The sequence below is a fragment of the Falco cherrug genome, chromosome 2 (assembly GCF_023634085.1).
Source record: "Falco cherrug isolate bFalChe1 chromosome 2, bFalChe1.pri, whole genome shotgun sequence".
Lineage (NCBI taxonomy): Eukaryota > Metazoa > Chordata > Aves > Falconiformes > Falconidae > Falco > Falco cherrug.
In genome coordinates this window covers 70893423-70919426 of record NC_073698.1, presented here as the reverse complement: position 1 = coordinate 70919426, position 26004 = coordinate 70893423, and the positions used below count along the sequence as shown (strand labels likewise).

General features: G+C 36.5%; 1 protein-coding gene across 1 annotated transcript in view; it reads left to right on the top strand.

The window, feature by feature from the left end:
- TMEM131 (transmembrane protein 131) overlaps window positions 1-26004 on the top strand; it is a 103331-nt gene that overhangs the window by 39527 nt on the left and 37800 nt on the right. Inside the window, exons 4-12 of the mRNA XM_055701391.1 lie at window positions 2321-2389; window positions 11795-11918; window positions 12907-13023; window positions 13861-13983; window positions 14740-14820; window positions 17774-17924; window positions 18048-18104; window positions 19069-19130; window positions 24349-24457. Coding sequence (XP_055557366.1) covers window positions 2321-2389; window positions 11795-11918; window positions 12907-13023; window positions 13861-13983; window positions 14740-14820; window positions 17774-17924; window positions 18048-18104; window positions 19069-19130; window positions 24349-24457 — 893 coding nt within the window. The remainder of the gene's footprint in view (window positions 1-2320; window positions 2390-11794; window positions 11919-12906; window positions 13024-13860; window positions 13984-14739; window positions 14821-17773; window positions 17925-18047; window positions 18105-19068; window positions 19131-24348; window positions 24458-26004) is intronic.

Sequence of the window (26004 nt, the reverse complement as noted above, 5' to 3'; positions counted from 1 at the left end):
TAAATCATTATCAGAAACTACTCGTTTCTGAAACTTCATAGGTTCAGGTGACTTCTGGCTGGTTCTGAGTCTGCTGAAGCTTGTTGGAAGATGTTGGTAGTCCTCTCTCATTCAGATGCATCTTTTTATGTTGTTTTTGACTTTGAAAGTTAGAAATGTTGGAAAGATAGGGAAAGAAAAATGTTTAAATTCTGATAGAAGACCGGGAGCTATAGCTCTACAGGCATTCAATGATAATTAACTTAAATGTCATTATGCTGTTAAAGTTGCCCTACCCATGGGTGTATCCAGCCTTCAGTGAGCAAGTGCCCAGCAGTCCAGACATTATCAGCATTTGTAAGTCTCTTGCAAGTCGACTCATGTTGGGCCTTCCAGCAGGCAAAGTTTGGGAATTCCAATACTGTTTGTTCCCATTTGAATCTTATTACAGCTGTTACTTTTATTATAATAGTTGCTATTCATTATAATGTGGCTGCCTTTACCAATGTTCAGCCATCTAAAAATTCTGTGTTGCCTAAATGGCTGTCCATGATATTATAGCGATAGAGTCTGAGAAAATTTGCTAAAACATTTCATGTATGTGGAGAATTGTGTATGTCCCGGTGGTTCAAGTTAGGTCAAGTTACTCTTGACTGTATTTTCAATGCATTGGAGGTAACTATGTTCATTATTGCTTTTGTAAATACTGTAAATATTTCTGATATCAATTCCTTTTATGGAAAAGTTACATCCTTTTACTAATAATTGCCAATAAAAAAAGAGGTGCTGAATGACTGTTCGGAGTTTTGAAATTGGAAGAAATTGACAGAAGTATTTTAAAAGTCATTGAATAAGATCTCCCTTATGCACATGTATAGTATTGGAAGTGTGAAGATTCAGTTGTGGAGTACTAGAGTGAGTCATTGAGACACTGTAAAAAAGCTGTTGATTTCTTAAACTGTTGTTGTTGCCCAGATCTGTGCTATTGGAGAATACAGTTAAGATTTTGTACCCAGTTCTTGAATTTTTACACCTGTAAGTATCTTCCTTGTTGAAGTGGTTCTGGAGTATGGAAAGACATCTGAATTTGATCAATAATTAGTTTTCCTGGAAGTATGCTAGATGGAATTAGATTGATGAAGTTTAAGGCCTCTGCTTTTGTAAGGCAAGCCACGTGTGCCTGTCTGAGGGCATCTTCCAGCTCCTGGCTTCTCCCTGTGCTGAGGCAGAACTGGGTGGTTCTGCTGGCCTGGCTTGTGTTTGTGGAGCAGCTTTGCTTGCCCAGGACATATGGCTGCAGCTCTGTCTTTGGGCATCTGGGATTGATACAAAGTTAGAAAACAAGAATCTAAACCAAGAGTGCTATTTTAATATTGGTAACAAAAACATTTGAAGAAAAAAGAAAGCTATTGGTCTTGAGCCATTCAGGAACCGCTGCTCTTGAGCCATTCTTTAGCCTTTCCTGTTTATTTCTTTTATGTTATTGTATCCGGTTTATGTTTTATTGTATTAATACAATTATTACTGACACCCCCCACCCCCCACCCCCCCCCAACGTGTTACTGAGTTACAGAGATACTTAAGTGTGGTCACAATCATATAATTCTGAACAAGAAAATGTTTCAGTCAATGAAACGGCTTTGTATTTTTTCCTGTAACTTTTGTGGGTTATTGATTGTGTTCTGTAGAACTGTACTGGTGAAATAAGCAGTAGTAGAGGATGTTTCCAGATACTTTGTCTTCACTGCTGGATTTTTTGAGCAGAATTTAAGTTTTAGTCTCCTGCAGAGTTCCAAGTGGGAGGTAAGTATAGGAAGAGCAAAGCAATGTTTCTAAAGCAGTCTTTGTCTTCTGGAAATTACAAGTTTTTGACAATATGGACATGGGCTGTTTTTTCCCATGTGGCCTCAGTACCATGAAGTGGATCCAAGATTGTTTATTTACTAGTGTAGATGTAGCTAGAGAAACGCGTGGTGTGTATATAAATTACTGTTATACATTGAGGAAGATGTTTGGATATTGCTATGAAAGATGATACAAACCTATTTAGCTTACTGTTTTACTTAGCCATCACTATATAGAGGAAAACTAACACTTCAGTTATGTCCATTTCCAAGATATGTACTCCTTCTTAGAGATACCACATGATCACGTAAGTGGCTGGTGAAATTACAGTATTCTGACTGGACAGGTTTGTCAGGCTGTTGCTTCCTTTGAATTAGTTGCTCTGTTATTAGTGTTAATGAACGTTTTGCTAAGAAAGGGCAATTTGAGATGAGAAGGGAGTAAAAATGTATCATTTAACAGTATGTTTTACAGCATTTTAATTTTTTTCTTCCAGTGTATCCCTGTATCGGGGAAATTGCCGACCTCTCCGGTTTGAGCCACCAATGCTCGATTTCCATGAACAGTAAGTTGAAAAGTCTTTCGATCTGTTTACTTAGACAAATAAAAAAACCTCAAGAGCATTTAAAACTGATGAAGAAGGTTGTGTACATAAATTGCATTGGTCAGTTGTCTGTAAGTGTAGTTGACCTACTTGTTCCAGAGAGCTGGTGTACTTGGTCTTAAATACCATTGAGCAACCTGTCAGCTGCCATGACTTTGGTAGTGTAGGTACTTGTGCTTACTTTTTAGGTGCTTGTACAGCTGCTCTGCAGAGTGGAAACAGTTTTAAGTCTAGAACTTAGTGTGCTGAGGTGAGATTACCTTTCTGCTTGTACATAACCCATGTCAGAGAGCATCCTCTTTAGCATGTCTGGCTTACTGTTGCTTTGATGGCAGAAACACTTTGTTGGTGGGTCTGCAGTTATTAGAACAGTAACATAGGGTTGTGAAAACACAATTCCAAGCAGAACAGTCTCCAGGAACCTAGCTCTGTGCTCCACCTTGCACCTGGCTGCTGTTTTGATTCTCGGTGGCTGAATGTAATGGTTTACAGCAAACTTATCTGTGACTTCTCTAAAAGATAAAAGGGAGGGAGGACAAAGAAGTCTAACAATGTACCTATTTGTAATCAGTTCCTCTGAGAACTATTTCAGCCTTAACTTTTCTTACCAGTAACTGGTTACTGTGTACAGGTAGCTGCAATCATTCTTGTTAACAGTCAAAATCAGTTCCGGAGTTGATGTACATGGATGTCACCTCTATGCATGATTGATACTTTGACACAATGTAAACTGCAGTGAGGACATGTCAGACATTTTGACGGTTCAAGTGGAAGAAAGAAAACAGCCCAGGTGTGCCACAGCACAGTATTGCTTCCCTCGTTCTCAGCCAGCACTGCTGCTGGATGACAGGCTGCTTTATTTATAGATAACCCACGATATATTAATAAAAATATCGTACCCCTTGTCTGTAGGAAAGACCATTGTATGTTGTGGTGACTACAGATGTGCAAGGAAGCTCCTGTGTATTGGCATGGTGTATAGTTCTGTGTTTCTGAAAGGCTGTAACTGTATATTATTTGCACAGAGTAGTTTTCCAGAAATAACCTTCATAAAAAAAAGCGAACAATGCCACTAAATAGCAAAGCTATATGAAAGTATCTAATTTTACAGAATTTATTTGTGCTCAGTTTAACAGATTTTTAACTTTTACTTCTGAGAATAGATATAATAAATGACTCTGTCCCCTCTTCCTTATTACTTGAAAAATTCACAGTCTCTAGCTTTGGGTGTTGTGTGGTTTTGTTGTTTTGTGGTTTTTGTAATGTCAGTAACTGGTCCTAGGTAAGAGGACACTGAGCTTCTATACTGCATAGCAAAGTACCTAGTGGTAAGCCCTGCTCTACTGGATCTCTCCTATAGCAACATTAGATTATAGTTAATGACTTGTGCCGGTGAGCACTTTACAAACTCAAACTTGTAGAGCAATTTGATCTTTGTTAGTTACTGTAAACTTACCTGTTGTTTTGGTTATACATTGTAAAGGTTTTCAGTTCATACTAATCACAGAACTTGACATTTGAAATGTATTTTTTTTCTACTATGAATTGTTATGTTAATGTGCTTTGAAATACCTTGTTTTTAAAGGTCATCTATAGTAGCATTCTTATTTGAAAAAAGCTACATGTGTTTCTTTGCTTTGTGGATTTCCAAAGGTGGTGCTTTTTTTGCCCTTTATTCTTCCTAAAAATAGATCCTTGACAGTATCATAAGTACTTTAAGTTGTTCTTAAAGTATTGCTTTCTGTCAGTTAAAATAGCGAATCTCTGTGTTAGGTCTTGGTTCATTATGTGTTCTAGGGTAGTGGGTTTTTTTCTAACAGTATATGATCATTTATCTGTTGTAGTTTAGGTCAATCTCAGGCAGAAACAGTCTTCTGATTTATTAAAACTTCAGTAAGATGTCAAAAACAGCTTTAGTAAATGTTTCAATGGGAAGCCTCAAAGTTCAGTTTAAAATCTGCACTTAGGCATTTAAATAGAAGTGAACCATCTCTGAGAAATGCTGAGTAACTCAACCTTATGGTGGGAACAAGTTGCAGGTGCTAGGCACTTCAGAAGTCAAATAATGCAGATTTAAGCTTTTGGTGCTTTTGCCTTTTAAAGTAGACAGGGTTTTCGCATTCAAATTCTGGCTTTTCTTTCTTTGTTAATTATGGATTTTAGGAAAGGAATAACATGCATATTTATTTTCTGAATAAGTATTACACCTAAATGGTGTTTTGTTAATAGGTGGCATGTAACATTTAGTAGAGCAAACTTGTTCAAAGTCCATTTTATGCTGAGCTATCAACATGTGTCATTCCCAGGCTAAAGAAAGTTGCAATATTTAATTTCAGCTGTAAGCTAACCATTATTCTTGTGACATTTTTGGTCTGCTGAGAGTGTGTGGGTTTAATCAGATGTTTCAAAAACATGCCAACTTGAGCAGGAATAATATTTATTAAAAGTTATTTTATTTAGGAGTCTCAGAAAATCAAAATCGGTATTAAGTTGATAGATACGTCCTGTAGACACACTTCCTGTGTTCTACCAGGAGATGAGATTACAACAGCCTTAAACTTCTGTTTTTTAAAAGTTGGGGGTTTTTAATGCTGTTTTAATGTAAAATAAACACCACCATATTATATCACTTTGAAGGCAGTCCAGGTAATCTTACATTTATCAAAGGAAATGTATGCCATATTTTAGGATATGCAAATCTTAAGCTCACTTGAAGAGATTCCAAATGTTTTCTGTATACATTAAGCCTCTGGGAATGGGGTGGAACTGAGACAAGTTTTCCCATATCACTGCTCCGGGGTATTGCTTGGACTCAGTGTAATACTCATTTGGTTATTTAATACGAAAGCCTCCTGCTTGTGTTTGTGAAGCAACACCAGTCTTCCTCTGGAACAAATTCTGCAACATGTTGGATATCAGAGATTCAGGGCTTTAAAGAAAGCAAACAAGCCCAGAAAACTCCACCCAAAACCAACTCCACAACTAACTGCCTTTACTCTTACCTGTGTTCTGTTCCTTGTAATCTCTCTTTTAATCTTACTGTCCCCTGTTGTTAAATAGAAATGGAATAATTGAGGCATCCTAACACACAAACAGTAACCATTACGTCGTTTTCCATAGCTTTGGGAGTTGGTTGCTCAGAGGCTAATTTGGCAGAACAGTCATTACCTATATGGCTTTGTATTTGAGACAAGTCTTCACAGAATCATAGAATGGTTTGGGTTGGAAGGGACCATCTAGTTCCAACCTGCTTGGCATGGGCAGGGGCACCTTCCACTAGACCAGGTTGCTCATATCAGAGCAGGTAGCCCATCTGGGTGAAGACTGAAGCATCCTGTTGCGGGGCAAATTATATATTTAGTTCTTGTACCTGCTTTGTGGGAGAACTTGAATCTTCATAGATCTTGATACATTGCCTTTATCTGTGTTAACTCAACTCTGACTATATCAAAAGTACACTTTGTAAGTTCTTCACAATTAATTTTTTGGTAGAAGTAATTTTTGGTAGTGGAGCACTTCCGTATCGAGAATTTTAGGATACTAACACAGTATAAGCTATAACTGCTTACCATCACAATTTTAAAATGTGGAATTATTTTAGATGAAATTGACATCTTGCCCATGCTTCATAGAAATTATTGGTAATGTCTAAAAAGATACCTTTAGCAAAAGTAGTATTTAAATCCTTGATACCTTTAGCAAAAGTAATATTTTAATCCTTGATCAGCATATACTTTTGTGGTGAATGGAGGTTCTTGCTTCACTCAGTTTGAGCAAGATCCCATTCTGCAAAGTTTTCTTGTTGTTAGGACACTATTCTGAAAATGTGTCTTTTGCTTTTCAGTTGATAAACAGTCTTGCCTTGCATTTCCTTTGAAATGTTTTCCTTAGGGGATTTTTGTACTGTTTTCACGTTTCTTGTTTGTGAGCTTTAGTATCTGGCAGGATATTCTATGAAAGCTTAAACTGGCCTTGAAAGCAATTGCTTGGTAATGGTCAAATATTTGAGACCTTCTTGCAGATCTTGAGACCTTATGCTAGTTGCTAACATTAGGTTAGCATAACTTTAGCAAATTGATCTGTTTTCTTCAAGAACTCTAATCTCTTACCAGTAAAAAATGGAGGATTCTAGCAACTAGAGAGTTTATCTAAATGTCTAGTTTTCTTACGTTTTAAACAAGTATATTTACAAATGGTAGGTACCTATAATGTACTATGAATACAATTGGCTGCATGTTTGATACACTTCTAATCTGTGAGCATTTAAGATTGCAGCATTTTTTAAAAATTTCAACAAAATGAGATTTTCATTTCCCTTGGAGTTTGTTAAATGTAAGAAACTGTTGACAGTGAAGAGACATTTAGTCCAGATCTACCTCTGTGTTTGTTTGCATATCATGCTAGACTGCAAAATGCTGCCAAAGCAAATAATAGTTTATTATAATCTTAGATTCATTCAAATCACAGTTGGTGACATGACTGGAAAGACTCTACTACTGGTGTTTTGTGTATGGGGTTTTGCTAACTGTTTGGAAAAGGTATGATTTGTTGCATGAGATCTAAGTTAGATTCCTGACATAAAATGGGGCATTTGCTCCATTTAGTATGTTACGTGAGCACTTTTTGTCAAGTATAATATAAAATAACTTTCTTGATTTGTTAAAATCCAGTGAAATCTGGAAGCTAGGAAACAATTGGTCTATAGACTAGTATATATACAAAAGCAAAGCCCTTCTGTTTGCTTTTGCTTTTCCAAATTTGAGACACATTTGCATTCTTGAACTTAAGCACTTTAGTTACTCTAACTTCAGCTAAAAAGCAAATTGTCTGTGTCACTCAACCAGTGATGCATACAGTTTCATGTAAAACAGGAGGGATGCTTTAGCCACTAGTTCTTCAGTCTTGTACATCATGCAGGCTTCCTTCACATAAGGAATTAGCATTTTCTTCAGAATGGGGTACAAAAGCCATTCCCTTGCAGTCTGAAGAGGGAATCTTGTAAGACAAGCTCCTTTAATTTCATTAAAAGTAGCTGGATACATTACAAGTCGACACCCAAGTTCTTACGTTGGAGTTCACTCTCCCTGTTCTGACTGGAGAACTTTCTGCATTGGTTCATGAAGTTCCCAAGCTGCATATATTTAGAGGCTAGGAGAGTTTTCTGGGCACCTGACTCCATATGCTTTCTGCATTATTACACTTCCGCCTTCCAGACATCTGCTATTTCACTCCTGTCTGACACAGGATGGTGATTTAACCCGTATAAAACTTCTGATATGCTGTGCAACAACTGGTCTTACAGTAGTTTCAAAAGATGCTAAAAGAAAAAAAAAAACTTAGGGGAAAACATATTTGTTAAACTCTCAAATTCATGAGGAATTTACCTGAATTGAATCTTGGGTATATTTATCTCAGCATTCCAAAAATCTTAAGCGGGAAGCTTTTGGTTGACTGAAGTTTTCTCTCCAGTCTCATTGGAAAGAATAGGAGATGGAAGAGGAAAAATATATCTGCTGAATTTATATTCTTTGCTTTTCAGTAGTAGATTTGTATCAGTTTTCATAAATCAAGTGAGCATTTTACAGAGGTGTCTAAATTACATGCAGTGAGAAAAAAAAATGAAATTACTCTTTTAAAAAAGGGTGTTTTCTCAATGTGTATTTGCTTCACAGAGAATAGCTAGATATTTTTGCAAGTTAAGTTTGGGCCAATAACTCAAATACTCACGTCCTCAACTTTTTGCAGGAGCTTTTTTTGCTAAAAGAATCTACCACTTGATCCGTAGAGCAGCAATGAATTCCATTACAAGGACATGCTTACAATACACTGCAGATACTAACTCAGACTTCAGCAAGAGTTGAGTTGCAGCAGTAAGGAATGTGAACACAGGCTTCTACCCATTTGAACAGGCACCTCACCCTTGTTAATTAACATCTTCTCATCTAGGTTGTGGTATCTGGTTTTTATCAGTGTAGGTGGACCTAGCATTATGCAAGGACAATAGGTCGGGAACAAAATCTTACGTGCTTTGACAGTTCATGTTTGCCTGAAGGTGTGTGTCTGTACCAGCTTCTTGCAATGAAGTGTGCTAGCTGTGACTGCTCCAGGAAATGCTGCTGTAAAATTTGGCACCAGGTAGCACTGTACCTGTGCAGGGCATTGCAGCTCCATAATCCGCAGCCTGGAGAGCATCCCTTTTGTGATTATTGCTTGGGATGTAGGTTCATTAAAGGTGTCTGCTTTACCTGGATTTTGCTATATCTGATGGCAGAAAAAACTAGTGAGGTTTGTCCTGTTTCTGTAGATTTGGCTAAGATCAAGCTTAAAGAATATAAGAAAAGCTGTATCTGAGCAAAACTTAATACTGGATTCATTTCAAAATCAGAATGGTCAACAAAACAGTGAAATAAAACATAGTCCTAGCAACAAAATTATTTTTTAGTGACTTGTGCCTTTATCACCTATAATTATACGGCAGTAGTTTAATCTGGAATCTGAAGCTGGTGAACTGTGATATCTGTCATGGTGGTTCCCTACTAGTTGTTTTTATAGGCTTTAGCTTCTCAGATATACTGTCTTATATTCCCCTCTTTTCAGAACTGGTAAAGCATGAAGGTCTTAAAAGACTGTTAATATTTGAAACACTTCCTGGGATAATGAGTTTTACTTCCAGACTCCCTTTCTGACAGGAACAGCCTGGCACTTCAGTAGTACCAGTTCATTCAACATAGTTTTCTTGGCTTCGTGGTGTTTCACACATAATGCATCATAGTAAGTGTCACTTAAGTCAATTCTCATCTTAGCTTTTCAGTACACAGCTGGCTCTCTGTAGAGACCACAGGTCATGTTGTTTGCTCACAAGTAATACAGTACTTAAAATCTACCTTATCATCTCACATCCTGCTGTTGTGGTCGACAGGAACTGTTCTGCTTCATTCTTGGTTTTGGCTCTTAGGCGCCTTTTACAAAGACTGGTTGGAGTGCATTGTAAGAGAAGAGGAGGATGGTTTCCCCTGCTTGAGGAACTACTGAATCCACTCTGGGGAAGAGAAATACCCAGAAAATGCACTGTGGCAAGCAAAATATTTGCAACAAGGTGCTGGGAGCATGTCTTCTACTAAGGAGAATGAGAAATTGCAGTGAGAACTAGGGAACTGATGGCTGATCCTCAGGAGAGACTGAAAGAGCTTTCTTCAGTGTTGGAGGAGTTGGACTATTTTATTTCTCTCTTTTTTTTCCTTCCCTGTTTTTTTTTTAATTATTATTATTCAAGCATGACCACTTTCTCTAAACAGCAAATTCACCATGAAATTGCTGACTGTTACAAAAGCTTGCTTATACTTTTCACAGATACCAAGCAGATAAAATACTCAAGCCCATCTGTACTGATGTCAGTGAAGGAGTGTTTGAAGCAGTGGGTTCAGAATTCAGGGGGTGCTGGGTAACTCCATATCAGCAGACACTCAGTGGTGGTTTTGTGGGTGTTTGTGTTCTCAGTTGGGTTTTTTTTCGTGTATGTGTGTGTGTTCTTTTTTGGTTTTGGTGTTTTGTTTTTTTTTTTTTTTTTTTTGGTTTTTGGATGTTTGGGTTTTTTTGGTTGGTTTTTTTTTTTCCTGGGGGTGGGGTAGAGATGGGCAACTTTGGAGGGGTGGCTTTCATTCAGATTCCTGTGGTATGATAAGCTTTTTCCCCTAGCAAAGGGAGAACAGGTGTATAGGTTTACGGTTTGATTTCATTGATCAACGGTGTAGCAGTTAGAGCAGTTAATGCAAAACATCACAGCTGATAAACCATTTCCGTTTCTAATATCCCCATGTATACTGGCAACAGGCACAGATACTTTTATGTTATAGCTTAACCTGGATATTAGGTTTTGTATGGGTTTTAAAAGGTGAGGAAAGAAACTGTAATCTTCATTATTAGTTAAGTTAGAGAAGTCAAAATGAGATTTTCTTGATAGTAAAAGAAGGATGAAGAACTTTCTTTTTTTTTGCTGGTGGAGACATGAAATTAGGAGGACTCAGCAAGCAAAGCAAAGAGATTTACAGTAGCAGAGTGCAGATATATTCTACTGTTAGTGAAGGTGCAGTTCATTGAAGGTTAATAATTGTGTCTTTGAAATAGTATAATGGTCTTTGGCATCTGTCTGTTTAGCCCATGTTTCATAAGTAGAAGGTTCAGTTACTGCAACCACTTTGTAAATTATGGTATAGTTTGATTACTGTCACTAAATCCTCCATCCAGTGCAAGCTTTAATTTACAGCAAACTTGCATTGCTCTATCTATTGAGACACACCCTCCCTCCTCAAATTTAAGAACTGTGCAACTACAACAGCGCTTAATAATTTAACCTGTTAACTGAGGATGGCAGAACAGCTGCCTGTCATTGCTTATCATCACTTCAGGTACTACAGATAGTAATTCTTGTCAATAGTTTTGTGGTCCTTGCAGTGTTTGGAGCAGGTGACGTGGGAAGGAGTGCTATGTAAGTGTAGCCTGAAAGTTGAGCTAACTATTTTGAATTCCAAAATTTAATTTGGAGAAAATTGTAATCTACACACTTTATTAGTGATGCTTAACACATTTGTGTTAAAGGGCATGACAAAAATTCTGAAGAGATATCAAAGTCTAAAAAATAATCAGTGAAACTGAAGCATTTATTGTCATGTCAGCTGTTGTAAGCAAAAAGGAAGAAGCCTAAAGCTTGTGTGGAATAAATTGTTAGTATGTCTTGTTACTGAAAAAGCATGCTGTTATTAAACTGTTTGACTTCTATGTTTTAGACATGAAATTCTAAAATTTAATCTCAAACATTTCTTATTTTTTCCTTAAGGTATGAATTCAAATGCAATATATAAATAAAATAGTTTTTGTTGCACATGTCCGTGTACTTAATTCTGTAGAGCATATTATAAAATATAGTACCAGAAAAAAATCTGAGTAAGATTGCTTACAATTTACCAGGAAAAAAAATTTTGTTCTGTTGATTTTAAATAGCTGTGTGCAACCTTTCTTAAGATATAATTATTCAGAGGTTCTAGCACAGGAATAAAAAACTTTGTCTCTTTTGATACTGAAGTAAAATTCTGCAAAACAGAATTTCATTTTGGATAGGTATCATTTTAGAGGGCGGTACAATGCTAGGTAGCCCTTCAGAAAAAGTAATTAATAAAATAATGGAAAAGATGTTAACTAAGTAATTCTTCAAGGTAGAATTTATATATGTTAATTGAAAAAACATGTAATGCAAAGTTCTGTAGTCAGTGTTCATCAGTGTTATGCTCCGATCTGGTTTAATGGGACAGAGGCCAATGCTTGATTTGCTAGAATTGTAACACTTTAAAAATATTCTCTCTGTTTTGACAGGCCAGTTGGAATGCCAAAAATGGAAAAAGTTTACCTACATAACCCTAGCTCAGAGGAAACAATTACATTAGTATCAATATCTGCTACAACGTCACATTTTCATGCATCATTTTTTCAAAACAGGGTAAGTTATTCTGCTTTCTCAAAATGAGCTTTTCCTTCCACCTTCCCACCCTGAATGGCGGCTTGATTTCCCTCCCTTCTTTAAATGTGCTACTTGCTGCAGTAATTACATACCTAAAAATATTCAGATACTGCAGTTCTTGATGTCATGTCAATTACCAAGCAAATTTGAACTGAGCACGAGAAACACAAATCCTGCTGGAAGAGAAGGAATGATACATTGCATGGGAGGGGTGCAGACGCTATGTTGGAAGTGTATACCGTAACTGATGGTTGAACAGCAGATCTCCTTTGTTGCTGAAGTGACTAAGTGTACGTTGCCTTAAAGCACATACAGGAACAAGCTGTTTCTATAATATCTCTGAAAATTGTAAGTCCAGTGAAGTGGTGCTAGTGTGAAGCAGCTGCCCCAGCACACTTAAAACTACTGCAGTCATGTTACAGGAACTTGGAAGTTAAAAAGCACTGTGTCAGCACGGTTAACTCATAACCACATTGCTGTCAGATATAGTCCTCTAGTTTCAGTTTTGTCTGCAGGGCCTGTGGCTTAGCAGAGGCCATGTAAACACCAAAAACTTCAGAAAACATGTCTATAAGCAACACTTCTCAGTTATGGAAGTAGTGTAGTAATTGCCTTTCTCCAGTGTTCTGTAAACTGTCGGTCCAAAATATTTCCGTGATAAGCTGAATTTGTAAGTTTAGAATTCAACATAAAAAATCAATTAAATATGATCCTGCACTAAGTAATAGTTTTAAATATTGGTATTTTAATTATTTTGTTAAGCATTTTTATATGTCTGAAACTTCTATTCTTTTTTTTTCTTTTTTCTTTCCCCCAAATCTGCAATAGACTTTCTAACTTCAGTTTTCCGTAAAGAACACACAGAGATCTTCTGTTGCACAAAAACTGTTGTTCATCTGCAGGGTGGAATGTCTTCACTAAACAGTTTTGCTTATTATTCTGTTTCCTTGCTTTTATTTTTTTCCAGAAAATTCTTCCAGGAGGGAATACATCCTTTGATGTAGTTTTTCTTGCAAGAGTAGTTGGAAATGTAGAGAATACTTTATTTATTAACACTTCTAATCACGGTGTATTTACTTATCAGGTAAGAGAAATTACACTCTTTTAGAAAAAGTTTTGAAGTATGAGTCTATCAAAGCAGTATCTATTATGGCATGCTCAACTATCCAAAGATATTTGCACGACAGTGGATTTGTTTTTTAATCAGCCCAGTTGAAGAAGTTTCCATTCCTGGTGCTTGTTGTAACACAGAGGTATACCATTGTAAATATCTGTAGGGCAGTACTGTAAGCCAGATCGATTAAATTATGTAGGGTTAAAAATCCTCCCAACTTTTTTCTGTGTGTTATTTTAGTGGCTCATTGCAGTGACCTAGCTCATTCCTTAGCTCTGTACTCATCTGATCCAGTGACAAGACAATGTTATTCATTAAGCTGGCAAAAAAATTACTCACTCGAGATTCAGAAAGATAAACCAGACAGATGAGAGAGTCTAAAAAGTCTGAGAAATCCTCTTAGTGAAAGAATATGACTCTTACCTTGGCAGTGTGTTGAAAACAACAAAAAAGCTTCCCATATGGATAGTCTGTTCCATAATGGTATGATTAAAGGATATTTCATATCTTTTTAACCTTTAGCTGGTATCTAGTGTTTTAAGAGTATCGGAAAAAAAGATGGTATTTTGAGTTCCTGTATTCGAAGTATGTCAGTGTAAGTAAGTAGTAGCTAAGAGAAATACTATTCACTTTTCTTTATTTCAGTGGTTTAGCGTGATACTGATTTTAAATGTTCAGTTAGAAGTCTGCTATAAAATTAATTGAAAAGGGTGCTTGGTAGATTACTAAAATTGGTGCACAACATACGTTAGGCTCTGCAAGAATTACATACAGCTACTTAAGCTTGGTTTTCTTTTTCTGAACCAGGTGTTTGGGATTGGAGTACCGAACCCCTATCGATTGCGCCCATTTATTGGGGCACGAGTTCCTGTAAATAGCAGTTTTTCTCCTATAATAAATATACATAACCCTCACAGTGAACCTTTGCAGGTAAGCCTAAGAGAAAAATCATTAAATGCTTAGTTAAATTTATGATGTTAAACTGAAATTTTGTTTATTTTGGTATTTCTTAAAATTCTGTTTGGACTTTAAAGCTATTTGAAGCCAGGTCTTTCATGTTGTGTCAATGTTTTTCTGTTTAAATGCAAATCAGTTATTCTAGAAGTTGTACATTATGCTCATAGACCTCTTAATTTGCTAAATTGAGGTTTTACTGTGGCATTTCCATTTTTTAAATGGTCGTAATTACTGCAAAATAAATAATTAAACTTCAGTGGTAATTAAGACAAATACTGAAGCAAATAAGGTAGAACAGATCTTGTGTTTTAATCCAGGCATGCTTCTTAGCTGCCTTCTACTTGTTTTGCGCAACATAAGGTATCTTTGCGGTGTACCCTTACTACTAGTACCTAGTAAGGTTGACAAGCGTTCTTACGTTAAGACAGGATTGATGTCTGTACCTAACCCAACAAGTAAATGAATAGTCCACTGACAAACATGATCTGATTCTCTTAAGTGATCCACAAACTCTGAAATGCACATAATTTCTATGTTATATATATAATAAATATATAAATAAACAGAAAGCACATAATTTGTAGCAAATCACTGTGTCATCATGAAAAGTGAAATTATAAGATACTCCCATGGTCAAATAGTTCATAACCATTGCATATTATAATACCTGATAACTAAAACAGATCCCTTTGAAGTTGAGGGCTAACATATTCCTGTCATCCATCCTAGGTGGTAGAAATGTATTCCAGTGGAGGTGATCTCCATTTAGAGCTTCCAACAGGTCAGCAAGGAGGTACAAGGAAGCTGTGGGTGAGTAGTCATGTCTTGCAGCGTTCATTGCACTTGTTTGGAGAGGTTTTATTTTGATAAGATTTTAGGTTTTGGGGAGTTTTACTAGCTTTCTTTCTTGTCATGTAATCATAAAAAATACCCCATAAAAATTGAAATGATAACAGGGACTGTTAATTGTATGGTAATAGGAATTGAAGGAAAGGTTTAATTAAAAGAAGCCATCTGTATTGAGCTGTGCTTTTTTTCAAATGAGAGGAGTAAGAAGATTCCCAGTAGAATGAATTACACCTACCTGAGCATTCAGGACAGTGTAGTCTTGATGGGCTGTGAGCTGGATCTACCCACAGGAAAAATATATGGATTTTTTCTTTGAAACTGACAAAGTCCTTCCTGCAAATCACTATGAATGCATATACAGGTTGACAAAGCAGCTGAATGAGCTTAGGGAAGAAGAATCTATTAAGGACTACTAAATAAAACAGCACTGTGTCTAGCTGCAGTAAATCCTAGATCATGAGTTGAGAGTGCCTGGAAACTTTTCTGGAAAATATTCGTACATGTATGCCCCACATTTACTCTTTACTCTTTGTGTCTGCTGTTGGGAATGGTGTAGTGGGTTAGGTTGGATGAACTCATGGTCTGGCTCATTAAATCTGTTTTGTTGTGTTCTTAATGTAGTTTTGAAGTAAAACAGACTGGTATCTTTAAGTGAAATAAATTGCATAAGCATCCTGAAGGTAAAGTATTGGCTTTGTGCTGTATATCACACTGTTGGTAATGTCCAACTAGATGCAAAAACTGTTTTCCTCTTTAGTGAGAATTATTCCTTTTTTTGATGACTGTTTTTTGTCTGGGAGAGACTTTAAAGTCACTGGGCTCCAAAACTGGTGTCTTGATCAAGAGTATCATTACAGTTATTGACAGTTGCATCTATTGTAATGAGTAAAGCCAGGCTATTTCCAAGTGAGCCAAGAAGGACAATAACAAAACTTAATTTCTGGCTTTTCTGGAGGAAGGCCATGAGAATGGCAGTATCTTAGTTTTAGATACAAAAGTTACAAACAAGTCTGAATATAGATCACAAGCATTTTTAAAAAATGCAGGGGAAAGAGTAAACAGATGCTGAGGGTTAGACGTAAACATTAAAATGGATTTTAAAAATTGATGGTCCTAATGTTTTGATATCAGTTTAGTCAAATGGCATTGCTTCTAAAGATAGATAGACCCTTTCTTGTTGTCAAAAGAGCTCAAAGGCAGCGTTGAGTTCTGTAGCCATTAGCAGGTATGTAACGAACATGTTGGAGGCACAAACAAAAGAATGGAAGATTTTTGAATGTCTGGTTTCTTTCTAGTTCTGTTTCTTAAGCATGTAGCTTTTCAGCTTCTCTAGGCCAAGTTGCCAGTTAAAGCAATGATGACATTCATGTGAAGCTTCCAGTCTATTGCATGGAAAAGCAGTTAGGTTAATACCAGTCAGCACTGATCCTCTTAGTTTTAGTATCAGCCACTGGTACTTCAAAACAATAAGGCGACTAGAAGAAATTAAACCAGTAGGAGGAAACACCCAGATATATCATTGTATTGGCTATGCCAGGAGCGCACTGCAGTTAGAAAAAGCTGCAAAGTAGAAGAATATATTTGAAATATGGTGATAGTACTTTGACTAATGGATGTACGTCATAGTCTAAAATTGTTTTGATGCCAAATGTTTGGATGATTGGATGAAGCAGTCTGCATGCAGGATTATTTTTATAATCGCTGTTCAAAGTTACTTCAGGGATCTGACAACCCTTGGATCCCTGGTTACACATATGGAAGAGTCTAATCATATCCTTTTGAAACATTAATGAACGGCTGCATTATGTTAGGTCTGTGAATAAGTGCAAAAACAGAACTTGAAAGCTTCTTCGTTTAGGGACTTACCAAGTAGTAGCAGTTGAAACTAGTTACTTTGATATTCAACAGTTTTCAAAGACTACATCTGCAGTCATGGTGCCATGGAAAATATGGCTTGACCTCCAGAATGGATTGGTATGAGTTTGTACTACAGAAAGTGCAGAAAAGATGTATTAGGCAATCAGTATATGGATTATGCCCTGTCCAGGTTCCTTCATCAAAAGCACAAAAAAGGAGGCCAGGTGCCAACTGAAACATCATCAATTGACACAAGGACTACTCATCAAAAATCCCTACTTTCTGCCATATTTGTTAGCATCTAAAGTGGAAGAAGCTCCAAATTTCAAATCAAGGATTTAATCTTCTATTTGAGGGAAGGAAAGAAAAAAAGAAGAAAAATCCGGTTCCCCAGCCCTTTCTGTAACGTGATGAAGAAGAATATGCAGTATTTCTGAACTAGTCTTGTACTGCAGCTGTGTCCAACATATATAGAAAAAGTTGTCTTTAAAACCCTGAATGCAGATTGGAGCTGATGGAGTAGGCTTAGTAGAAACTAAAACACATTTTGACTTTTTGCTGTAAATTGCTCTGTGATTAATGAACCTGCAGCTCCCCAAGCTTCTGGCTACTTGCAGTTCTGCACTATTTGAATTTGTGTTTAGCACTGAAACAGTATGCCGTCTGTCTGCTTTGGAGAAAAAACAGTTGGAATATGCAAAACCAGTATTTGACGTTACTGCACTCAGTAACATTGTTATGAATAGGTTTTGTTTATAGGTAGATTCTGTTGATGCAGTCTACTGTCTTTTTACCACAATTTTAATACATAAAACTTAATTAAATGGGAGATGAAAGTCCTTTTGCATATACTTATTTTTAATCAGTGTCATATGAGATTGCAACTATCCTTACTAAATTTAATGCTAATGATAAGAACATGCAGCCTATCTCTTACTGCTATTGCAGCTTTTTCTCTTAATACAATTATAGTCAATACTTCTATTGTAAATTTTTTGTGTGGCAGCTTTTTTTGTAATTACCACATTCTCATAGATGTGCTTTGATTATTTATCAGGAAATACCTCCCTATGAAACAAAAGGAGTGATGAGAGCCAGCTTTTCTTCAAGAGAAGCAGATAATCATACAGCCTTCATTAGAATAAAAACAAATGCCTCAGACAACACAGAATTTATCATTCTCCCTGTTGAAGTAGAAGTTACAACAGGTTTGTAGAAAAGTGGTTGGGGTTTTGTTGTAATTTTTTTTTTTTTTTTTACTTCTAAAGTTCTTCAGCTTAATTAACTTTAACTATAATAAGAAAGTGTAACTTTTCTTTTTGTTCTTAAAGCACCGGGAATCTATTCATCAACAGAAATGCTAGATTTTGGTACACTACGAACGCAAGGTAAACTATACTTCTGGTATCAAAAGTATTTGTAAGGAGTAGGGTGGGGAAAGCCCACTTATCTTTATACTATTCCACGTTGCTTGTGGAATGATGCTTTTTAAAAGCCAGAGTTTCAAAAGCAGGATAATAATGTGTTGCAACAGTGCACAAATGTATTCACCTGCAAGTATAGTTGAGATGTGTACAAGCAAACAGTGCTTTGCACCTCCAGTTAGAAGTCTAGTAATAACATTACTCTTACACAGTTGCACATGGCTTAGTCTTAAAACCATTGTCAGTTTACTGAAGCTGTGAACTTGTTTTGAAATACTGTTTTACATCTGCGTAAATTTAAATAATTCTCAGACACAGGAAATAGTGAAAATGTGCAAAACAATCAAATTTGATACTTAAAATAAGATGTTTTGTTTTTTTTTTTGGATTGCCACTTAAAAATTTTGGCTTAACATTTCCATTTTAAATTAATACTGTTTAGTGAAAAAAAAAAAATAAATGTGGCAGAAACTAGTAAAACTGAAGGTATCTTTTGAAACTGTAAGAGGGACTCATTACTGAAGAAAGACACTATATACCTTCTTTCAACTAGAAAAGGTAGCTTCTGAAGTACTTTTCCTTGCAACTTACTTAACACGTAAATGTTTTTAAGTAAGATTAGTTTCTGCTGGGTATTGCTGTGTCTGGCAAAATCATTCATCTTAGTATTTTTAGCCTGTTCATTTCTTAATGTGTTAGAAATATGAGCGGTTAGCCGGATCATGTAATACCTACTAATACACATTTTTAAGTGTGTCAAATTGTTGGGACTAGCTATTTTGACTGGCTGTACTGTCATGTTACTCTAACTCTGTAACGCTGAACAACAGTGGATTTGTATGAGAAACCAGCTAGTGCAGATGACTTTGTATAAGGTTCTTATGTTAAAGTAGCCTAATAGCCAGGTGTGTTTTTTGTTCTTTAACAGATCTGCCAAAAATTTTAAATCTGCATTTATTAAATTCAGGAACAAAAGATGTGCCAATTACAGTAAGTTTTATTTCCTTTCAATTTGAAACTTTCTACTTGGCTTTACTTTCTCTCATAAAAATTGATCATTCACAGGTTCACCATGTAGTATCCAGACTTAGAAGCTAGGTGATGTGTGACTAAAAACATCATAGTAAGACAAATAATCTATATGCATGGTAATATTCATTTGCTTCGTAGCCTTATTTTTGAATGTCTGTTTCAGCATTTATAGGCTCTCCTTGCAATATCTGAGCCTCTGGAAGCTTTTATACTTGAGAACAGTAACTCCTGTTCAGTGAACAAGAGATTAATGCAGAGTCTGTGGGATTCTTTGTTCTCATCACACGCTCCATGAGAGTGTATAAAGTGGTTGCCCAACATAATCTTTTAAGATGAGCAAAGAGTAGCTTTCAAAAGCAGATGGTAAAATGGCCCTTGTTTTCTTGAGGTGATCTGCTTTGTAGCCTGAAATAAGAAAAAAGCCTGCAAACACTCTAGAGCCCTTTTCAGTGAGATAACTACAGCTGCACATAAAGTGCAGCCAGCTTCAGAAATCTAGGTTTTGGATTTTTCTGCTATTTTTATTACAGAATTCTGACTGTAGTCTGGTAGTCTGCCTTGGTTCATTCATACCTTTTTCCTGTGTAATTTTTCTCATTGCCCACTATTTTTCTCACTTCTTCCCTCTCGCCTTCCTGTTTTCCTTGTTTTCCAGATTTAGTTGTATAGCTAGCTATACCTTGTCCCAGGGCACTTCAAAAATTGTTGAAGTGTTGAAAAGAAACCAGAGGAGCCAGAAGAATGACTGAAGGATTGGCAAAGGTTTCTTACTGAGCTCTTGGAGAGCATTTCTGTGTTTTTAAAGCTTACAGCTGTAACTGTAGGCAATAGTCTTTTAATAGTAGAGGTCTAACAAAAACTTGAAGTAAGATACTGGAAACTGAGGCTACATGAATTTAAGATAGAAATAGAACACATTTTTAGTAATGAGGATAACTTTCCACTGTGATAATAGTCTATTGCAATACTTCCTAAATTGTTGTTCACTAATAATTTTCAAATCAAGAAACTTGCAATATAGTGCAAACAGTATTAAATTCATCTAAGTCCTAATGCTTATTGAATTAATGAGGTCAGGTGTTTCTATAAGGTCTCTTGTGGCCTTGTAAGCTATGAACCAGCTTCCATGGAGGGTTTTTATTTAAAAAAAGACCTGGATATGATTTTTACAGTCACAGGGATGGTAAATAGATTATTTTTTCAGCACTGTCTGCTGTCTTACATCATGTCCATCATCTTAGATTTGACAAGCTTTTGGCATAGGCACAGTTTTTTGTGTGTGTGTGTGCTTTTCAAATGTGTAATATACTTCCTGAATGCAATGCAAATAACCATATATTCAAACCACTGCTATCACTTCTAATATCTGATCATGTAGTACCTAATTCATACTCCTCCATTAGAGGGGAAAAAAAAACCAACAAAAAAAAACCCTACTTTTTTTCTTTTAAGCTATGGTCTTTGGGCCGTAGACTGTAAACCATAGACTATGGTCTAATGGAAGGTTATAGTTTGGTAACCATTATACATGTCATGACAGAACTTTTCTGGGTGAATGACTCTTCTGCAGTGTATCAAAGCGGTAAATTTGGTGGTCTTAAAGCTTTTAGGACTCACTTCTGCAGTAATAAAGTTACCGCATAGGTCCAGATATGATATATTTCTCAGTGTCACGTATGGCACATCAAGCCAATTGTTCTTCTCATTAAGGCGCAGCTTCGTTGTGAAGTTTGTAACCTTTCTAGCATTTGAAGCACTCTGTGAATGTCTGGTGCTGTGCCAATCAAGGAATTTCAAAGTGGTAAGCAAGAGTAAAGAGTTTTGGGAAGGAACTTGGTGAATAGCTTGCTTCTGAGAAAGCGTGAGAAATGGATTTCTGACCCTTTAAAGATACAGTTTAAAAGCTGCGAGACAGAGCTCTGTGACAAATTTCATCTTAATGTCAGAAGAAAAGGCCAAGGCTATATTTAGCGTGTATTTAAGCTGGGTGCTGGAGGAACTAAATATCTTCAGGTCATCTGTGTATGAGAGTCTGCTCATGCTGTTGCCAGAGTTGTAGTTGTTCTGCCTTTAAATACTTAGTCATGCTGTGGTCCAACAAATTGGTTGAGGAAAATAAGAGTGAGTCACTTGACTTTCTTTTTGAGTATTAGAACTCTTTATAAAAACTTCCTTAATTACATTTTGGTGGGTTTTCTCCATTAGAATAGTGTCTGTTTCGGGACCAGATGAACTGTTGTCATGCTGCAACAATTAAGTCACACTGTCAAAAATCTAGTAAACATCGATTGTTGAACAGTTTCATTCTAGAGAAGGGATAAAAGAAAATTTTGTGTTTCCTTAAGACAATTTAAGCTTACTTGATTGCTGAAAGCAAAGGCACATATAAAAATTGAGCTCCTGATCATGTTTAATTCATGAAGAACCAGGAACTTCAGGACACCCGTATATTGAAGCTGAGTTCTGTCAGTTTGAAAATAAAAGTGTTTGTATAAGAAAGTATTTCCTTCTGTCACAATTCACATACTTTAGAGCAGATTGTTTTTTCTTTTATCAACCTGCAAGAAGTAGTTTACTTCTGTCTTATGTCTTCAGTTTGCACATTTGAGTGCACTCATCTCAAAGTTATCAAGGCAAAGTTACCTTAAAGGATTAAAATCTAGTTTTTTCCATGGCTGTTCTGGATGGTGCTTTATGGTGAAAGTGAACTTTAGTTAGGATGTGCCTCTGTTGATACTGAAGGCAGAGTTACTACTGACAAAATAATTGTAGAAGTGAATAAAACAGTACAGAGGTGGTTCTGACACTAGTTGAACCAGCCTTAGTCTGCTGCCACAGGGCTTTTCCCTCTTGCAGCAGGGAAGCTGTGTCTTTTCTATCTGTAAGCAAGAGTCTACAGCCTACTCAGTCTTTAGAGCAATATGCTAGGTGGACAAGCCAAAACTGTGTTTGGGACTCTGCTGACAGGTAAACAGTGTGAATGAACATGTGCCTGTGTTTCAGCCCATACTCTTCCTCTCATTAGTTTATTAGAATACCTGTAGTCTGAGAGTCCTTAAACCTCTGAAGTCTTTCCCAAAAATTGCTGCAATAGCACAAGGCTTTCTCCCCCCTCGGTGTTCTCTAGAATGTTTAAGGTCCTAATTTTTTGACCTTACATTGAATATTGAATGTATCTTCATACAGCAGAGTCAGGAATTTTGACTGGGACACTGCATGGGAGAGCTATGTGTTACTGAAGCATGTCTATTTTAAATTATTCTTTCCCACAGAAGTTGCTGTGAGATTTTCTGAGAATTGGTGGTATTAGATTCTTGGTGGAAATTGTTTTGCATGTATTCTCATGACCTGGCCATATTTGATGATTCTTAAGGTGCATCTCAGGACAAGATTTGCTTGGGCTTTATTTGAAATAGGTTAAAATTTGAGGAAAGTGAAGATAAAAAAATTCTTAAGGATGTTTGGTTTTCCTTTATAATTCTGTGTTTCCTTTCATAGAATGCAATCAAGCAACAAATGAGAAATGTGCATGACATAGTTAAGACATTTGTAAATGCCTTCCTTAACTAAATTCAGTAGATGTAGACATGAGTAAATACATCTAGGTTTGTTACACTTGTGATTTAAGAAATACACCTCTGAAACCTGTGATTTTTCTGGCAACAGGGTGTTCTTTTGAATATTTCAGATTTTATTTACTAAATGAAATCAGCATAATTTCAAACATCAATAATTAAAACCCCAGCCTTTTGCATGAAAAGAGCTACTAGAAACAGTTATCCTTTCTGCCATGCAAAAGTTGTGAACTTGATTGCAGCTTTGGTTTCATCTGCTTTAAGAGGTGTTCTATTTTAAAGACACCTCAGGGTCTCAGTTTCATACAAGGAAATTGTGATAATTATGAATTGAGTCGTGAAGAGAAACAGCAAATATCTGCACCATGTGTAAGCAGATGGTTGGCAAAGGTCAGTACTATAAATCCAAATTACAAAATTTCTAGGTGAGTTAACAGAGATTATTGATTAGCTGCAGGAGCAGTGCTGCTTGTTCCCTCTAAGGATCACATGGTCTGCAGAACTTAGTTATGTATGCATAATTTTATGGCTTTAATTTACAATCAAGGACAGCTTAGCTTGGTGATTGGTTTGTACTGCTAGCTGTCTGCCTTGCTTCTCTCTGACCAAGAAAGGCTCAGCTGCTTGTGAAGCAGGTGCTAAACCTCTGCAGCCCAGCATAAGGTTAACCAGCACTCATTTCACTTTCTTTAATACAGCATCCTGTAATTTGCAGTAGCTTAACAGCTGCTACATGAGCAGCTGAGCTGTTCTTGCAGCAGGAGAAGACAGCTGGGAGGGAGGAATTGTGGCAGCCATCCTAATTCTAGGCAAAACAAGAATAAGAGCATTTAAATGGTCCATGCCCAGTTTTTCTCCATGGAATCTAGATAAAGAGTTTGCTAGCAATCTTTATAGAGTCTTCAGATGTTGACGTGGAATCCATAATCCTGCCGGATAGCAATGAGTATCTACAAATCAGCTCTGGCTAATAACTGACACAATTGCTATTCCAGTAATACCCAATTTACCTTTTCCATTTAGTTTAAAACAGTAATCCTCAGATACAAAAGGCAATCTTGTATAATGTTGGTATAGAATGAGTGTCATCTGAAGTTTACAAAACCGTTCTCTATACAGTTATTTTTTCTTTTCCTGTGGCAGCTCTGCAGGCTTAGCATGGGATCAGAGACAAAGTACATGTCTGTATCATCACCAGTAATTACACAAGCCAGTTAACAGCTTTGTTAATGAGTGCGCCAGAAACAAATAGTCTAGGTATTGTAACCCTGCAGCATTAAGAATAAAAAAGAACTCTTAATTTAAATAAACTTGTTTTCTATGTTATTAACATGTTTCTGGCCATGCTCTCACTTCATCCAGCATTCCCAGGGAGAACTCTGTATTGCCCAGTTTGCTGCATACTGATTGAGGAATTTGCAGGACCTAAAAAAAAAAAATCCAAAAGCCTCTTGTAATGCTGCTTTGTTATAGGAAAGACAGAGCTGTAAACTCAGCCAAAACTAGTTGCAGTTGTATCACTTTGAAGGATACATGAAGGCTGCACAGTATGATGACTGACTGATAAATTTACAGGTGCTTCATATTTTGATTATTTGCAGAGTGTTAGACCTACACCACAGAATGAAGCTATAACAGTACATTTCAAGCCCGTTACGTTAAAAGCCTCTGAAAGTAAATATACCAAAGTTGCAAGCATTAGCTTTGATGGTAAGTACTACTCCTGTCTTAGAACTTGTCAAGTGCTTCTTAAAACTTGCTGAAACTTCCATTAATTATTTTCACTCTCTTAACAAAATGTTATTTGTAATTTTGAGAAGGAATTGGAATTTTCCTACGTGGAAAAGCCTTTTACAGTTCTTTAAAATTCAGTAATTTCTGAAGGGATTGTCTCTGATTGGAATCGGCAACTAACATAAGACTGGTATATACTGGTGAGAAGAGAAGAAAGTCCTCATTCTTCTATTAAACATAAGCAGTATTCTCATGTTAAGACCCTTGATTATTTAAAACATATTGTTAGCCTAAATAGGCATTTGTTTTTGAGAAATCCTAACAAACCAGGATGTGCTCCTCACACTAATGTATGTTAGAGGAGACTATCCCTTGGATTGCCCTTTGATCCTTTCCAAAGTTTAAAAAAGAATCCAAAACGTTATTCTAAAAAAAAAAACAACAACAAAACATTTTATGTTGGAATGCCCATGGAAGCAGGGCTGTGTCACGCTCTTGAGCACATTACTGTGAAAATTGGCTTATTTTATTTTGCTGTCTTGAATTCATATTAAAGAAAAAGGGTAGTGAAGGTGGGAAAACCTTTTACTGATACCTTTCCTACAAAGATATGTTATGTATGCTGATACTGACTTTCACTCGTATCTTTATGAAAGAAGCGTTGGGTCATTTTTCCCCTACACAGTGTGACTGTAATACTATGCTGACTTTTTGTAGAAAGGCACCTCCATTTTTATAGAGACTTTAATCAACGGTTAGAATGCTGTTGACCTACTTGTTGCAGTAAATCTCTCTGCCTGGATTGCTTTAAAATGGAAGTTCATAGATGCAATGTTTTTCATTTCAGGTACGCATAATTTCAGTAGTTTTATGGACAGAGAGAAGAGAGTTGATTTTTATTATTGGTATTTATTGATTAGCACTTTAGATATTTAATAGCTTACAGTTTGTAAGATGAGTTTTAGATATTCAATAGCTTACATTTTTGTAAGAGGAGTGAAGTATGTTTTAGCCTATAAATAAATTCTGAAATAGCTGAACCTGCCAACCTGAGGTGGTAATATGTTGTGATTTTGAACCTGGAGGGAGTTGTTATGTGAGGATCTACTGAATAACAGATGGTAGGTCTTGGAGGGGGAATGGTAAGTGGGGAGAAATACCCAGTGAAGCTGCTTAATGTGTTTAGGGGTTTGACTTGGCGAATTCTTTTCAGTGAAGCAGCCAGCCCTAAATATTTGCTATTTCAACTGTGCTAGTACATGCAGGAGCTCTGGGGGCTGGTGGTTTGTCCTGACCAGTATTTAAATCCCTTGACTTTTCTGGTGATAGTGCTACCAGGCTAATATTGCTTGTTCTGTGATCTTGGTGCAGACATTGTGAATGTCATTCCTGGTGCTTGTGTAGTTTGGGTTCTTACATGGATTCTGATTCTATTTCTGTGAAGTTTAGCATGTCTTTGGTTTCTGAATTATTAAAATGTTGCTGCATTCCTGGCCTGAATTCCTGCTTGACTGGTAGTTCTG